The 16,801-nt window shown below is 41.1% G+C and overlaps 1 protein-coding gene across 1 annotated transcript in view; it reads right to left on the bottom strand.

Moving 5' to 3' along the window:
* otogl (otogelin-like) overlaps positions 1-15,213 on the bottom strand; it is a 28,641-nt gene extending 13,428 nt beyond the window's left edge. Inside the window, 33 exon segments of the mRNA XM_025908945.1 lie at positions 61-240; positions 342-368; positions 563-719; positions 3,787-3,903; positions 4,105-4,224; positions 4,312-4,458; positions 4,554-4,688; positions 5,485-5,607; positions 5,609-5,624; positions 5,797-5,904; positions 6,605-6,770; positions 7,000-7,043; positions 7,281-7,355; positions 7,513-7,681; positions 7,865-8,074; positions 8,323-8,447; positions 8,523-8,700; positions 8,810-8,936; positions 9,034-9,179; positions 9,267-9,313; positions 9,393-9,501; positions 9,585-9,710; positions 9,822-9,928; positions 10,038-10,144; positions 10,310-10,434; positions 10,954-11,159; positions 11,366-11,487; positions 12,016-12,170; positions 13,269-13,361; positions 13,468-13,546; positions 13,810-13,855; positions 14,187-14,229; positions 14,536-15,213. Of these exon segments, the coding sequence (XP_025764730.1) occupies positions 61-240; positions 342-368; positions 563-719; positions 3,787-3,903; positions 4,105-4,224; positions 4,312-4,458; positions 4,554-4,688; positions 5,485-5,607; positions 5,609-5,624; positions 5,797-5,904; positions 6,605-6,770; positions 7,000-7,043; positions 7,281-7,355; positions 7,513-7,681; positions 7,865-8,074; positions 8,323-8,447; positions 8,523-8,700; positions 8,810-8,936; positions 9,034-9,179; positions 9,267-9,313; positions 9,393-9,501; positions 9,585-9,710; positions 9,822-9,928; positions 10,038-10,144; positions 10,310-10,434; positions 10,954-11,159; positions 11,366-11,487; positions 12,016-12,170; positions 13,269-13,361; positions 13,468-13,546; positions 13,810-13,855; positions 14,187-14,229; positions 14,536-14,608 (3,808 nt within the window). The 5' untranslated portion in view covers positions 14,609-15,213.
* Positions 15,214-16,801: the final 1,588 nt, after the last annotated feature.

Below are 16,801 nucleotides of genomic sequence, written 5' to 3'. Positions count from 1 at the left end.
ATAATTTATGCAAGAAATAAACACATATCAATGTATAATAATAATAATGCAGATGCTCACGTGATGTTCTGTCCTTCTGCAGTCCTGCTGTGATCATGAAGTTGAACAGTAGACCTGGGGCAGGCAACTGCCCTGGTCTTTCTCTTACCAGGGGAAAAACAGAGCTGCTGGTACGATTCACTCCAAACATGGTGTCTTTGTAGACTGCACTCACCAAGGAAAATGGGCCATCGCCTAGCTCTGTGAGGATGTGAGAGAGTGAAAGAGGAAATGAATGATAAGATGGCAGGGAATAAGAGTAAGGTTTACAAATCTGGTAGAAGATTCTCAGCTAAACATACCTTGATTGTAGTACTCACAATCATAGGCTGAAAGAGTCCAGAAGAGTAAGATGTAAGATATAACAGAAGAATTATTTAATTTTATGAAAAATGCCAAAATATTGACTGATGCAAAGAGTGACGACAGAAAGTGGGTCAAAGAGGTAAGCAAAGGTCACGTCCCTGACCCACACAGCAGAAGCCTGTTTTGTATTTGTCTGTCTGTGTATTTATGTACTCACGACAGACAGAAGGTGATCTCCAGTGAATTGTGACCCCCTGCTGACAGCATTTGTATGCATACGCAGCAATGGACGTGCAGAGACACTCACAGTCTCCCCCACGGTTACAATTGCAAGTGTCTGTTAGGCAGTTCCTGTAGAACCAGGCCACATCAACCTGAAAGGGTACACACAGAAAGATATACACACAAACAATAATGAAATGAACGAGGCCAAATCTCGCTGGGAGAAACTGAGGGAGGTCTTATTTTTCGGAGGGAGGGGGGTTGTTTTAAATAATTCAGACAGGAAAGACCGATGATATCGGGACAAAGAAATGTGGGTCAACCTCTGGTGCAGAAGGTATCAGATGAACTCTATGACAAACAATGCATCAGCAATGAGTTGGTGTGGCCAAAGGGAAGGTTAACTAGGCATCTGTCTTTGACACTGGCTACTATGATGTACATAAACAGGAGCAAATAATACTTTTCTGTATTACTATAATTTTAGAAGATATAACAATTAGAGACATGTGTGCTGCAACCAGGTTGGAGCAACAAGGTTACAATTAATATTCAGATGTTAGCATTTTACTAGAATGTTATTATGAAACACATTTAATAAGCCCTTTCTGTGCCCCCGATGCACCTTATTATTTCTCTTCGTGTAAAATTGTATTTTCAACAACACTAACAACAATAAACATATCACTTTTACCCCAGTGCTTGTCAGAGGCTAATAACAAACAGGTACATGTCTAACAGGACATGTGAATCATATTTTGTCCTATAATTTGTAAACATCTGTCACATTATCAGTGTAGACAGAGTAAGATTTCAAAGTTGTGAATGGTTATTGTTATATTCTGGAACTGATAAGGTATTGATACCACTGATTGGTATCAAACCTCCAGGAACTGCCTGCATTCTCTAATCACATGAAGCCGGGCACGCTTTTGCACCGGAGGAACCCAGGACCCACTGCACCAGCGTAACGTCTGACGATATCAAGGATTTCACCTTGATATCTTATGGCAGTCAGGATGCCATTGCCTAGCCTGTAGAGGCCTGTGTGTCTCTCCATGGCTATGCCTCCCCAGACCATCACTAAACCCACCACCAAACTGGTCATGTTGAATGAAGTTACAGGGAGCATAACGTTCTGCACGGCTTCTCCAGACCGTTTCACATCTGTCACATGCGCTCAGGGTGAACCTGCTCACATCTATGAAAAGCACGAGGTGCCAGTGGTAGACCTGATAATTCTGGTATTCTATGGCAAATCCCAATCAGGCTCCACAGCGCCAGGCAGTGAGCACATGGCCGACTAGACAACGTTAGGCTCTTAGGCCTAAAAGTGTTCCTTTTTTTAGAATTTTGATGAGCAGTATACTTACTTTGTATCTGTCCTAGTGATGAGGGGGTTTTTTTGTTTTTGTTTTCGTATTTTAGTTGTTGTCTATTTTTATAAATGTTTTGTAGAAGTCGTCTCCCCAGTGTTTGTGTTATGCATTCCTGTCTTATACCATGTTTATGCTTTGGTCCCTTTTGTCTCCTTGTCTCCTATTATCTCCTATATTGTTTAGTGTTGGTAAGAGCATCTGATTTCCTGTTTTACATTGAACGTTTTTGTGTCCTCTGAGTCTTATCCGTCTTTCCTTTTATTCCTTGATTGTTTTCATCCATTGTTAATTGTGTTCACCTGTGTCCTCCTAACCCCTGTTGATTAGATGTCTTTACTCTTTGGGATTGTTATTGTTTGGTTTCTATTTGCAGCAGCCAATAAAATGCTCATTTTCATATAATTAGTGGTTTCATGTGTCTACATTTGGGTACTGCACACTACATCAACAGACCAGCTGTGACAGCCTTACTATTAAAGACTGAATGCCAGCTCAACACTAACATGAGTTAAATCTCGGTCACTGGGCCTGGATCTAGCTGTACAGAAATATTTCCAAAGTTAGCTCAGTGCTGCCTTGGGATATTAATGTTTTTATTTATCCTTGCCTTAATTACTGCAAATCTGCATTTGTATCTTAAAGCATTTACTGAAAATCAGTTGGTTCAGAATGAGGCAGTGAGGCACATAGATGATACTAAATGAGAAGAACACATTACCCTATTCTTGCTGAATTGCACAGACTGACATGCTTTATATGACTATATGCTTCATAATTTAGTTCAGTTCTGCTTTTAACATTCAAAGCATCCCATGGCATGGCATCTTCTTGTATATCTGAACTCATCACCATGTATTCTCCACTACGACCACTCATATCTTCTGACCGACTGCACTTAATTATCCCACCATCGAAACTGAGAACAAAGACAAACTGTGCTTCTGACATTTTAAATCCTGCTCTGTGGAATTGCCTCCCGCTTATTATCAGGTCTGCTGTGTCTGTACCATATTTAAAAATTTATTGATTTACATTTTTATAGTCTGCTGTCTGAAAGCATGATTCTTTTTCTGTTGAGAATTCATTGTAATCTACATTTTTTGCTTTTGATCAATTAATACATTAAAACTGCTGTTTCCTCAAATAAATCTGTTTTAGTGCAAAAGAATACAAACATACTTCAAATAAGTGCTAAAAAGTAGCAGGAATACAGAAATATCTCAAAGGAATATACTACTAAATTATGTTCCTCTAAAGGTTGCTTCAAGGGAACATATTTGTCTTCACTGGACAACTATAGCAAACAGAACATGACAAGAACGTGAAGCAGATCAGATCAAAATGGGCACATTAGGTTTAATAAGAAAAATGAATTTATTGCAAAGAATATAAGACAGAGAGAAATTTGTTTGAACACAGAAATGTTCAAAGATTGGCTTTTGCTTTATTATGATAATCTCTACTGAACCTCTTAGTTAATTGCAAATTTATGTATTTTCTGAAATGTAGTTTAAGCAATGAAGTGAAATGGACTCTCCACTGGTTGATAGTGATGGCTAAAAAACTGTACATAAAAACATGGCTCCATCTACTGGTCATAAATTGAAATATAACACTATAATAAACACTAGATGTACCCAATTTGAATTTGAGTGGCAAGCTTGTGAATCTCTTTAAAGAGTGTGTTTACTAGGATTAGTTAAGAGTTGTTCCTATAACACCTTATTAATCCCTATAGCTCCCTTTTTCAAATGATATAACCGTTTCATAGCTGCAGTCTCTCTGTACACTGGTTTCTGTTTTTGTGTGTGTGTATATGTGTCACTTGAATGGCACTTACAACATTGTGACAAGGTGCAAAGACATCGCTGTAGAGGAGAGCACACTCTCTTTTGGCGTACGGCTGTCTCCCTAAGTCCCCTTCACATGGTCGCTCAAGTACATAGTCGCTTTCACACTAAAATACAGAAAACACACACACACAGAAAGCGATCAAGTGTCTGATTACTCTTAAATATCACAGTGTACTCGAGGGAGACGGGCACAAGGAGCAGGGAGGTAGAGAGGTAGTTTGAGGGTGATGGACAAAGACAGAAAGAGAAAAGAGGGCAAAAGAAGAATCAATGAAGGGGAGTAGAGGAAATGAGCTGACTCATACCTGTCCCAGGGCCCAGCTATTGCCGAATGTCTGTGCGTTACTGACTTCCATGTGGCTGGAGGTGGTCATATCATTCGCTGTCACACTGTCAAAATTTCCACATAACCCATTGAGAAGACCCTAGAGCGAAAAAGCAAACAACTTGTCATATTTTTAGATTTTTCTTATAACAACGCTTCGAATTTCAGATGTGCTACTAGTACACGCCTTCCACTGAGGTCCAGCTCTGATGTGCACAGTTGTCTTGCGGTCCCAAAGGATGGTCAGGTCCTGATTTGAGAAGTGGATGACAATGTAGTAGCCGGCTTTCCAGAGCTCAAATTCTGACCCTCGACCAACAACAGTGGAAGGGCTCTAACACAAAATAAACCAGGTAGCGTGACATCAGCAGGATTCACTGGATTTCACTGAAATATTTCAGTTTGTTACTGTGTTTGTATTATCCATACAGGGTTGCCAGAATTGTCAGTGAAGTAGATCTTGGTAAGTCCCACGTGAATGACCAGGATTTTCATGCACACAATGCCGCTCTCATAGCAGTCTTTGTTTTGGGCAACAATGGATACCTCGGTCTCTCCTGCACTCTGATGAGAGGAGAAGGCAAAATATTACTACTGTAAGGAAAGTTGTTGTTTTTTTTAGCAAACATAAAAAAATATTTTTGTTCATTTGTCTGTTCAAAATTTTCCTCACTAAAGCCACAGCAGTCAGAAAGCAAATATCTAAACACCACGTGCTAGACTCAGATATGGAATCTCATTCTACCTGTTCAGGAAACATCATCATCCTGGACACATGAGAAGTGACAAAAAGAGGAAACAACTGTAGACTATTAAAGTACAGTTTTGACCAGCTTCCCCGTTCTTTTCAGGTCTGCATGGTGGCAGGCGGCCTGCGGGCTCTGAATGTCTGTTCTGCTAATTCTAATTCTATATCCCTGGGAGCGCAAGAGCCCTGGGGTTTGAAGTGAACACTGGTCTCTTTGTGTCACTACAGCTTTGCGCAACGTCTGCTAGCATTACAGCGGTCCCAACCCACCGACACAAACACACACATACACGCCTTAATCGGCTCTAATTAAAACCCAAACTCCAAGATTAGAAACCAGCTTGGATCTTCTTTCCCAGATCCATATCAGTGTTGGCTAGGAATTGTTAAGGATGCTCCTCCTTTGCCCTTAAACGCAATCAATCACACAAACTTCTCTGGCACAGGTTAGCACAGTCTCTTTCAGACAATCCCCACTGGCATTCCAGTGCCAAAAATGAATCCATAAATATGTCACTGGAAGCAAATTATATAATTTTACACCTTAATTAGTTTTTTCTTGTGCTAACTAGAAAGTTGTTATATAAATCCACACAGACAGACTCTACTCACTTTGAGCAAGTAGACCTGACAGTCAGAGTGGTAGTCGTACTCGAGGCCATCAAAGGTGTGGTAGTGCCTGTCGCTGTAAACAGTACACACAGCTGGACACGGAGAGTAGCTGCAGTTAAAAATAGCCACGGTGACACACACTAAAGGGATGGACAGGTGGACGCATAAGAGAAGAGCAAAAACAAAGCAGAAGTGGGACAAAAAGACAAACTTGCTTTTGTAACTGCTTTGAGAATCAGTTTGGAGATGATTGACAACCTTATATGGAAGCCATTACTTTGTAAATAATACAGAGGCAAGAAAGGTGTTTACCATTTGTAGCATGGTGTTTCCACAGTTTCTCCAGGCAGGTACTCAAGTCCTAGCCAGGAACAAGGACAATTTTCTGGATAATAACACTCCCCCTGGTGCAGCACCAGCCTTCATGGGTAAAACAAAAGTAGGTGGTACAAAGCATGCGGACACTTAAACACTCAAAACCCATATCTGTGTTTGTCTCTGTGTTGCAATTAACACTTTAGCTTTTAGGCCCTGAGATCAAATCTCTTTTTGGAAAAAACAGTGGAGAAAATACATAAACACAAGATTCAACAGTTCAAACACAAACTCAAAACAATCAGTCATCTCCCCACTAATTAAAACAGTCATTATTAGAAATCTAAACTCTAACAGGAATTAGTGTTCCTAAATTTAACCTGTGTTGAAGGGGTTTTTTTCCATTATTATGGTGACAGTATTGAAAACCAGTCTTTCCCTGGACATGAACTTTCAGAGTGCTTTGTGCTCTGGCTGCTGAATATCGGCAAAAATCTTGTAAGTGAAATTAAGACACATATATGCTGATGCCTGCAAGATGCTTCTCTTCACACAGTCCACAGTGGTGAGTGCAAATGGCAAATGGTCCTGGGGTAGGTGAATTTGTTTTAACTACCTTAAGGTACCACTTTTTGTGTTTCAATGTAACTATTCTAACACAGGTAAAGCAGAGATTAAAAATAGTATTAAAATTAACAACAAAAAAAGTGACTGACTAACAGGTAGGAGGCCATTAAAAACAAACTAACAAATACATAAATATTCTCATGTTATTTTGAAAATAGTCACTAAGTCTTTGTATTACCCAGAAGGGCAGACACAGCCAGGTATGCATGGTGTACTGGGTGGGCACGTCAGGTTCAACATCAGGTTGCGGCAGGTTGGTGCACAGGCCACTCCTCCCCTCTGCTCAGTGCAGCTGTGGTACACTTTCCCCTCTGGACACTCCCCGACTTCTATACTATCTGGCTCTATGATGTTCATGCACACCCGCACACACACACACACGCACACAAGAAAATCAATGCCCTAGTTGCCATAAACACCAATTGCAACATCAAGTCATGGGAAGCAAGCTACAGCTACAGACATAAGGCTCTTGATTTCAGCAAGAGGGACATAGCCTGAAATGCCACTTTGTTACTGGAACGGACTAAAGCAGGAACTGAAGGGAGGAGGGGGGGAGTGCAGAGAGGTTACCTTTTTCCTCTGGCACACACTCCATCTTCCCATTTCTGCACAGGCTGATGGTGGAGACAGGAAGGGAGAGAAAAAGGGGCGAGTGTTTGGGAAAGAGAATAATGTTATCAAACACAAGGTCAGTTTAAGTGCTCTACGTCTCATTTGACAATCACTCAAGCTTAAACTGCTTTCTCAAATGGATCAGGGTGTGTGCAAGTATGTTACACTGTGTGCAGTTTGAAGAGCAAGCAGAGTGGGTTTTCAATTTTCAGTGCAGCTTATGGTCAGCTGTGACTCACCAGGGCCCAGAGGCACTGAAGGTCACCTCTCCTGGCTGTGACACCCCACCCATGGAATAACAGTGACACTGCGACCTGAGGAGAAAGTCATGAGAATATTTTGATTACATTTATTAATGATGATGCTTTTTGTGTTTAAGTGCTATGTGTGCCATTGTATGTCCTTTCTGGCCAAATGGCAACTGATACCCATTAGTAAGTAAGGATGATGTATGAGGTGCTTAATGCTTACAGCTGCACACAGCGCTGGCGCACATCATCATAAAAACTGCCGTCTGGACAGCCGCATCCCTCGGCACAGTCATCAGGGGTACATGTCTCAGTGCTGGACAATGCCCGACAGGACCGGCCACAAGACGACACACACGAGTGGTACAGCATTCCACCAAGACACACCACTCCTGTATATCACACACAGAGAATAGTACAAATTTGTTTTTCTGGGGTAAATTACAGTCTTCTGAAATCCCTTTACAATGCCTACATTTTGGAGCAGTGTACATTTGAATCTCATATCAATAAGAAGAAAAATCACAAAGGCACAAATTAATGTCTAAAAAAAAATCCAGACCATGGAAACTTACCACACTCGGAGACTTGTGATCTGAAATTAATGTTGACTCCATGTTTGGAGCAAAGGTAAGCGTAATGAGCCAGTGCAGTGCACAAACAGCTGCTCCCACAGCGGCAGGCCTGATAGCGGCACTGCTGCTGGTAGATGTTTGGACTGATGTAGCCATGACACGGAGCAAACACAGTGCCCAAAAGCACCTCACACTGGGATGCGTAGAATACTACAAGACACATAAGCCAACACGAAACTTAACACATCCTCATATTTCCTTTGACAAGATAGATTGCCTGCAGCTAAAACTTGAACAATTCATAATTCAAACCAGAAAGCAGTAATGTTAGAATGCATAGCACAATCTGGGATTCAAACCCCTAAAGTTTTGCCTTAATCCTTTTCTTTCTTCGTATATATTCATTAAGGCTAAAATGAAAGAATAATAACCAAATCCACAGTAATTGAAACTATTACCGTTGTGCTGATTCATCTCGCATGGGTCTGTAATAGGTAGATTAACTGGAGCAACACAGGCAGATGACACCTTCCAAGCACTGGCATGAAGCTGCGGAGTGCCCTCTATCATACCTGCTGGAGACCTACCCCCCACAAAAATATCCTCAGCGAAAGTCACATTTTCAACACTGACGTGTAAGTGGGAAGTACATGCTCACAGGAAATCATCTCGTAGATTTCCATTGTAGGTTCCACAGAGTCCCAGCGTTTGTCCGCGCCACTGGCTGTCAAGCTGCACATAGACCCTTCCACCTCGACCGTCATAATGCAGCCTGAAACCAATCCCAGTCTTCAGCTGTGTGAACACAGAGGTCAGCTTGCGCACCTCGACTGCATCTGTATGTCAGGAAGAAGTTTTAAAATCGAATAATTTTTTTTAACTATATAAGGTGATGTGTTTATATGTACCATTTCATATTGTGTGTGTGCATTGTGCGATTCCTACCATCGACATATGGCAGGGCAGGCGCTGGGTTAACACCGATTATCACCTCCCCCTCTCTTGTCAAAGTGATTTGGCGACTTACATCTTCATCCAGCACTACTGTCACTGACTGAATACACACCTGCTGCTGTTGACACACATTTATACGGAAGGGCCAGTTATATCTGGATTAAAGGAACACTGCAGGCTTGTTAGGTGTGTGCAAAAGTAGTTGTGTGTGCTACCTCTGCACAAGTAGTATACTGTAGTGTGATGGTGAATCTGCTCCTGCTGCGGCTCTTTGCCAGGACATACTGACACGCTCCTGGCTGGAGAAACATCCTTCCGTCAAACGTTGTCACAAACACGTCCCCAACCACCGAACATTCAACTAAGAAGAGACAAAAAGAAGAGTGTTTTTGTTTTTTAAATCTGGATGTGTTATTTCTTCTTTAGCTGTCTTCGATGGGATTCTTACCTGTGCAGTTATTCTCAGTGCAGTTCCACACACCACCCATGCACACACTGAAAAAACAAAACAGAAAGAGTTAGCAACACATTGGCTGTGCTATATTCTCACACAGTAACACTGTTCCACACTCACCAGACACTGCATCCCTGTTGTAGCACCTGTCCTTGTACATATGACGTTCCATGATAAACACATGGACACTGAGAGGCAGCAATGCATGTTCCATTCTGCAGGATGAGACCTGCATGCAAGGATGATTATCTGAGATCAGTCAACAATTTCAGAGACATTTAAATTATTTTTTTGGTTGTTTTCTTTGAATACCATCAGGACAGTAGCATCCATCCAGACAATGCAGATTGGTTCCCAGGCATTCTTTCTCAAATGTACAGGTAGGTGGACAGCAGCTGATACAGTCTCTATACACAAAACTCTCCTCACAGCCGTCATCTAAGCATAAACACAAACTGGCTTAACAATAAGCAGAACACAAGTGTGCACTAAATACATTATAAGTTTTCATGTTTCCGCTGAAATCGTAGAGCAGTAGCCATTACTTACTGCAAGAAGGGAAGCTGTCTCTCCACTCTCTTACGGGATATCCAACATGGGAGCAGGCTCGGGTGTACTCCACCAAGGCTCGACAAAAAGTTTCCTCATCATCAGAGCTGAAAACATGCATCAAATGTTTTTGGGGAACTGATTTGTATACAAAAAGTCTCAACTCGAGCAAAAGGTTGAATGTATCTACTCGACAGTGTGCTTGCTTTGACTTACACACAAAGGTCAGAGACACAACTGGCAACAAAGGGATTGGGATCGATGTTTTCATGGCAGGACAAAAAGGGGAAAAAGAGAAGCGCACTGCATTTCTCTATAGCATCCTGCATGCAAATAAAGTATGGTATGAATATATGCAACATAATATACCACAAGAAGTAAACAGAAATTAACACAGCTAAAAAAGGTTTTATTATGGTGCACTTTCGCAGGCCTGATTTGTCTTTGCACATGTTATTAAGTGGAAATATTGCTTCTGTGGTTCTTACATCCATGTCTGACTCAGACTGGCAGGGCCCACTGAAGTCAAGATCCACTGAGGGACAGGCTCGTTCATGAGCCAGGTCCACTGCCCAGCTGTTAGCAAACAGCGCAGGTTCATCTGTCCGAATACCTAAAGCCAACACACATGTGCATATGTATGTGGTATACCCAGCATGAAATCGGTACAGACAAAAGATATGTATAAAAACACATACACAGAGCAAAGATGAAGTAGATTTTCCATTCAAACATACATGAAATTCTTTCTTTAATTTGTTAAACACAATAACATGAGACATAAAAAGAGGGCACTAAGAGGAAATATGTGTGTGTGTGTGCGCTGTAGTTGGTGCCTTTTTGTCTGTTCTCTTTCCTTGGGCTCATCTCCACATTACTGGTCATCTCTCCTCCCAAACAAGCGGGGCACCGTAGTTCATGTTACTAGGTCATATGAGGAAAGTTCATGCTTCTTCCAGCTATTCAAATCAAAACTACCAGTTCTCCCCTGTCCTTCCACTCTAGACTCCCCAGGTCCCACTGCTACTATAATTGGCCAGAATCAGTGTTGAGTGTATAATAACAATAATTACGATGAGTGGGTGCTGAGAGAAGGGATAAGAGGATGAGTCGCCAGTCAGGCCGGTCTTACCGCGAGCAGTGGTGAGGTCATCACCAGCAACATTGTTGAAGTTCCCACACAGGCCACAAGGGGTGCCTTGGTGCTCCTCGCTCATCTTCAGGTAGACGCCCGAGCCTCCATCCCAGGCCAAAGAGAAGCCAAACACGCTCTTCACGAGCAGGTAATCAGCCAGTCGTTCAATAAAGACACCACCCACAGTCTGAGGCAAACTTAACCTGACATTATACAGAGACAGAGACATCATGACAGCATTGGATGACGTCAGGTCTTTGAAAATCTTACTTATAGTCTTCTATCGATTTTACAGTAGGTGTAGATGGGATGGCAAGCAAATGCTTTCTTTCTTTCTTCCTTTTTAGTTTTTATTTCGACAACTCTGCAGTTAACAAACACACACATACATGCACACACTCATATGCACCTGCGGCCTCCCTGGTGGACCCGATATCCCGAGATGTGGATCTCCTCCTCGTTTGGGAAGAACAGACTGAGAGCTCTTGGACATGAATACACACTCCCCTCACACACTCTGCTGTTGTGAATCTGACAAACACAAGAAAATGATAGAAGTGGAATAAGAGCCACTGAGGGAAAAGCATACCGATTTATGAAAAGGGCTCATTAAGGCTACAACTCAATTTATGTAGACTATCATTATCTAATAATATATGGCTGCAAAGATAAAGACATAATTAGAATGACTTTGGCACATTTTTTGGAAAAAGGTTAATTATAATTAAAAACATTTTTTGTCCTTAGTGAGACATTTTTTTGTTGAGTTTTTAGAAAACAATGGCACAAAGAAATATTCCACACCAGGGTTGTGCTGACAGCAGATAGTTGTTATTATGTATTCTAAACACAGACACTTTAAGACCTTGCCACATGACTGTTTTATAGCCTTTACAGATCTCCTATTTCCTGTTATTTTGTTCAGTACAAGCAGTCAGATGCCACTGCAGTTTAGCTTATTTAAGAAACTTCCGTATTGCTTTGTTTTAATAGCAAACATGGCAATGTAGCAAGAAGCTAATGTATAGACATAGAGTAAAGACTGATTACTAGCCTTACCCACACTGTGTACTGCGGTGTAGTTGAGTGACAATCCTGGGCCAAAATGTAAGAGCAGGTTCCAGGGAAGTAGAAATATATTCCATCAAATGTTTCATAGTGGTGCTGACCCCATGACCTGCAGATCCCATCTCTATCCTGGCCCTGGTTAGGTACTAAGAGGAAAATGGGCATTTCAGTAAGACAAGATTCTTGTAATGATGGTGACACAAATAAACTTTGCTTTATCATTGCTATGCCTTTCATCATGTTCTATTTCATTGCACTTATCAGAAGAAAATGAACTCCTTTTCTAAAACCTCTTTGTTAGAGGAAATCCCCATAGCAGGAAATGCCAAGATGCTGCCGAGGGCCATTCCCAAAAATCTGAGGAGGTGGGTTGCGCTGACAGCAAACACATCTTCTGATTTTAATACCCTGGCGTGAATGGTTCATTTTACACATCTACATTTTGAGACATTAATGCTTAAAAAATATAATTTTAAAATTTTATTCAGTACTTTTTGAAGAATAGCTCAGTTGCCTCAATTATTATAATCTGTTACGGTGGGAAAGCTTGATATTTTTCTTGGGTGAAGCTTTTATTACCTTCATGACCAACCTGCACTCATGACCTTCTTTCATATTTTCTTTCTGTAGTGGTGTTTTATTTTTGAAAATCATATTTCTTTATCTTGTCAGCTTCATTTCAGGGTTTCTCCTCAAGTCTCAGCTGAGTCACAGGTGGTCTCTAAAGAACTGCATTGCCTTCGCCCATTTGTCAACACCAAATTAGTTTTTATTGAAATGAAAAATGTCTTTACAATCACCGTGACCTCAGATCTCCTGATACGCTGTATAAGGAGCCTGTTCACAATATAGAAACCAGAAACTCCATCACTCAGCCCTTACCCTATTACCTAAGTTCAAGTGACTTTATATCAGCTCCTCTAGGGAGTAAAGTCTTTGTGTGTATGTGTATGGGTGGGTGGTTTGAGTTGAGATGGAGGCTGGTGGATTTGTATCAACAAAGGAGAGACAGAGAGAAAGAGATCTGGGAAAATCTGATAATTAATGCTGGAGTGTGTACAGCTAATTAACATTTGTTGAATGATTGTGGAGCACATTCACAAATTCTTGAAGACTGACTACGTTATGTTATTAAAAAAGGATATTGTTACCAAAGATGCTAGCCAGCTGGTTTATTGCATACCAAAAATATGTGGTTATAAGACAAATCTGAAGGAAGACATGTAGGTGGGTGGATTACTCACTGATCTGGCAGCGGTCTCCCAATGCCTGGAACTGAGCACAGTCACACACCCCACCTTCCTGACACCAGCCGCCATTGAGGCAGCCGCAGTATTCTGGGAAAGACAAAAAAATCAAGGGTAATCATTCTAGTCTGCCCAGGTAAAGAGTGTTAAGTTTCCGTGAATGCATTTGGAATCACTTCACAGGCGGAGTATTTACCTGAAGAGGAATCTCTGGCTGTGTAGTTGTGCAAAATACTGCGTGACAGAGTACCCTCTGACAGCAATGGTCTGTACGTCTTGGAAAAGAGTAAACAACAGACACTTAGAGTAGTTCCTTAAACAATTCTTAAGCTTTAACAGCATCGCTGACACTGACGTTTCTGTACCACTGCTCTAACTGGTCCTGTAAGATAACAGTTGCGTCAAGTTGAGTGGGAGAAAGTGTACAAGTTAGTGAGTGTGTCTCATTCTCTACAAAGACAGCTTTGTGCCGGTTAGGGTGTTGTGCGCATGTGGGTGCCCTGACCTCCTCTGGTTCTCTTAGGTGTAGTGTACAAACCTCCTCCCCGAGGAGATCCCGTTTCCTCCGGAGTGCATTAGCTCTTCTGCACACACACACAAACATGCACATTAGTGGGAAGAAACAGTCAGAGGGGAGACTTAAGTGCACTTTACACCACTTGAATTCAGACTTGAAACCTCTCTGTACTGAACTCTCACACGCACATGTGCAGGCACACACAGACACACACTCTCATACACTGTCTCTGTCATATACACTATACAGGAAGTGTAAATGCATTTATCATGTTCGTCCTAGAGCACTGTGTAAGAATGACATATGAAAAATGACTTTTCAATTGTATCATCTAATGTAATACTGTATTAATATTATTAATAGACAGCAACATGTTTAGTATTCTTTCTTTTATTTACCTCTGTGGTCTTCCTTCTGCCACTGACAGTCGACTCTGAACTCCTAAATGCAGAGTTATAAAATCAGCATTTAGGTTTCTGCCTTACTCATCTCAGACAAAGGTATCTTATAGGTGTAACATCAAAATATATTTCAAAGTGTACATCGTGTTAAGCAGGCAGTTGTAAAATTTTATTACCATCTGTGAGTGCTAATACTGATAAAAGAAAGGAGAGATGGGTCTAAAATAACTTGTAAAACCACAAGGATTTTGTGGCTTATTTATGTAAACATAATCTCATACTTGTAATACATCATATATTATCAATAACATTAACATCTACAGAAGTCTGGATGTGTCTGACTTACCCTCAAGTAACAGCAAGTGGGAGACTGAAAACGACATAAGAAGAAATCGTTTCACTGTCCACTTTAAGTTCATCTCAGAGTCCGAAAGGAAGTCTCGCCGAAACGTTAACGGTGCATCTCAACTGTCCCGAGAGGAAAGGGTTCAGGGTGTTTGTTGAACCGGTACGATGCCTGGTCGTACCTCTAAAACGTACCTGGTGGCGACAGCCCCCCCTGACCAGCTGACAAGTAGCCTACACCTGTTGCGCAGGTAAGCCTGTTGCTTTGCTCTCTGTCACTGCATCTTCAACCAGCAGGCTGACTTTGGCTTGACCGTTTGCCTCCGTGTGAGCCTACAAATCTGCCCCTCCATAATAGAGGTTTTCACCTGAATGTACCGTAAAATCACTTGGTGTCACATGACTGGGGTGGGACACTTGACAGAGACACAGAGAAACAAGCAGGGGGGAAATGAACTAGAGAGGTTCGAATTAAGAGTCCAGTTCACAAAAGTTGGTTATATAGACATTATTAGCCAAAACAAACAATAAAAGCAACAAAGATATACTTGAAAAGAAAACAACAGGAGAAAAAGCCCTTCTGGAAGAAAGCCCTGAAGTAAACTTAGTCCATTAGCTAACAGAAAAGTAGGTTATAGCTAGCTAAAAAGGAATACGAACACTGATGCTAAGGTGTGAAAATGATTAAAGCTAACATGTGTAAAGGTAGCAAAGCAAAAATAAATAAATAAAAAATAGTAAAAAATAATAAAATGAATACATAAATACAAAAAATTAAAAAAATAAATTTTTCTTTTGTTTCTTGCACGTTTGAGATATTAGAACTAATTTCAATTAGACAAAGATAACCTAATTAAATGCAAAATGCAGTTTTTAAAATTATAATTTGATTTATTAACAGCGATAAATTGCCCCTTAAACCTAACAACTGGCTGTGCCACCCTTGGCAGCAAGGATTGCAATCAGGCGTTTGCCCTAACTGACAATGAGTCTTTCATATCACTTTGAGAAGTGTTGTTCCACTCTTCTTTGAAGAATTGTTTTAATTCAGCCACACTGGAGGATTTTACACCAGTAAATACTGGTGTATATTACTGCACTGCTTACTGGACTATTAGCGCAGAACTTTCTCTAACAGACTGATTCGACTTTGCTTCCACAAGGACAGACACAGGAATAACTGTCTCTTGCTACACATAACAAAGAATCTGTGCTTTCACTTTAACTTTATTTCAACTTAACACAGACAAAGCTATGTTATTGCACAGCACTTGCCACCACACTTCATCAGTGTCATCTGGTGTCGGCTTTGATCTTTTTACTACATTTAGTAAGTATGCATGTTTTTGGACTGTGGAAGGAAGCGAGAGAACCTGGATGCAGCCAGAGCAGAACATGTAAACTCCCCACAAAGGTTCCAGCCTGCCTTGCTGTGGGGTGACAGTCATAATCTCTGCACCGTTGTTCCATTCTCAACATGGACCTGTGAATCATTCAAGAAAAAAAATTAATTAACTCATTAACATGGAGTGGACCATTGTTGTTTATACACATAGCAGACAACCAAGCAAATAACCTATTTTAAATTGTATCTTTCAACACTTTGTTGGTTGCTGCCTGTAAAAAAACCCATATCATGTTCCCATTACATAGTTGACTCTATAAAAAATGCCAAAGGTAGGCCTATCCATGATTTAAGTTCTGATCAAAATGCCTCAACAGCGACATCTGCAGTTTACAGAGTTAGTGTGAGGACAAAAAGGAGGAGGACGTCGCAAGTCTCAGCATCTCCAGATGGGATCTCTCACAATAATTTAATACACTTCAGCTTTTTTCATGCTGATGCTTGTTGTAGCAGCCCCAAAGGACTGTTAAATGAGGAGAGAAAGGATTTAGAAGGAGGGGATTCAGCACTGATGGAGCCCTGCTGGGGACAGGATAGAAAGTTTTGCTTCGCTGGCACACTTACAGGTCTCTTTGCCGCACCACTAGCACTGGATGGACTGCTTCATAAGCTATAGCCTTACAGAATCCAAACAAAACTTGCTCTTAATGCACTGGCTGCAAAATCACTCATTACAGCTATGAAATCACCAAACATTAGTGCAAATCTCCCACAGAAAACAGAACTGATAACACACTAAATGTTTTATTAATTTCAGGTAACATCCTCAGAGTTTTGCACATGGTAAAACTTAATTATCCAGTTAGTTCTGCATAGACAGGATAAGTCAGGGTCTCCTCATGCAGCTGAGATGTCGAACTCA

Source organism: Oreochromis niloticus, linkage group LG7 (assembly GCF_001858045.2).
Source record: "Oreochromis niloticus isolate F11D_XX linkage group LG7, O_niloticus_UMD_NMBU, whole genome shotgun sequence".
NCBI classification, from domain to species: domain Eukaryota; kingdom Metazoa; phylum Chordata; class Actinopteri; order Cichliformes; family Cichlidae; genus Oreochromis; species Oreochromis niloticus.
This window is presented reverse-complemented; position numbering and strand designations above follow the sequence as displayed.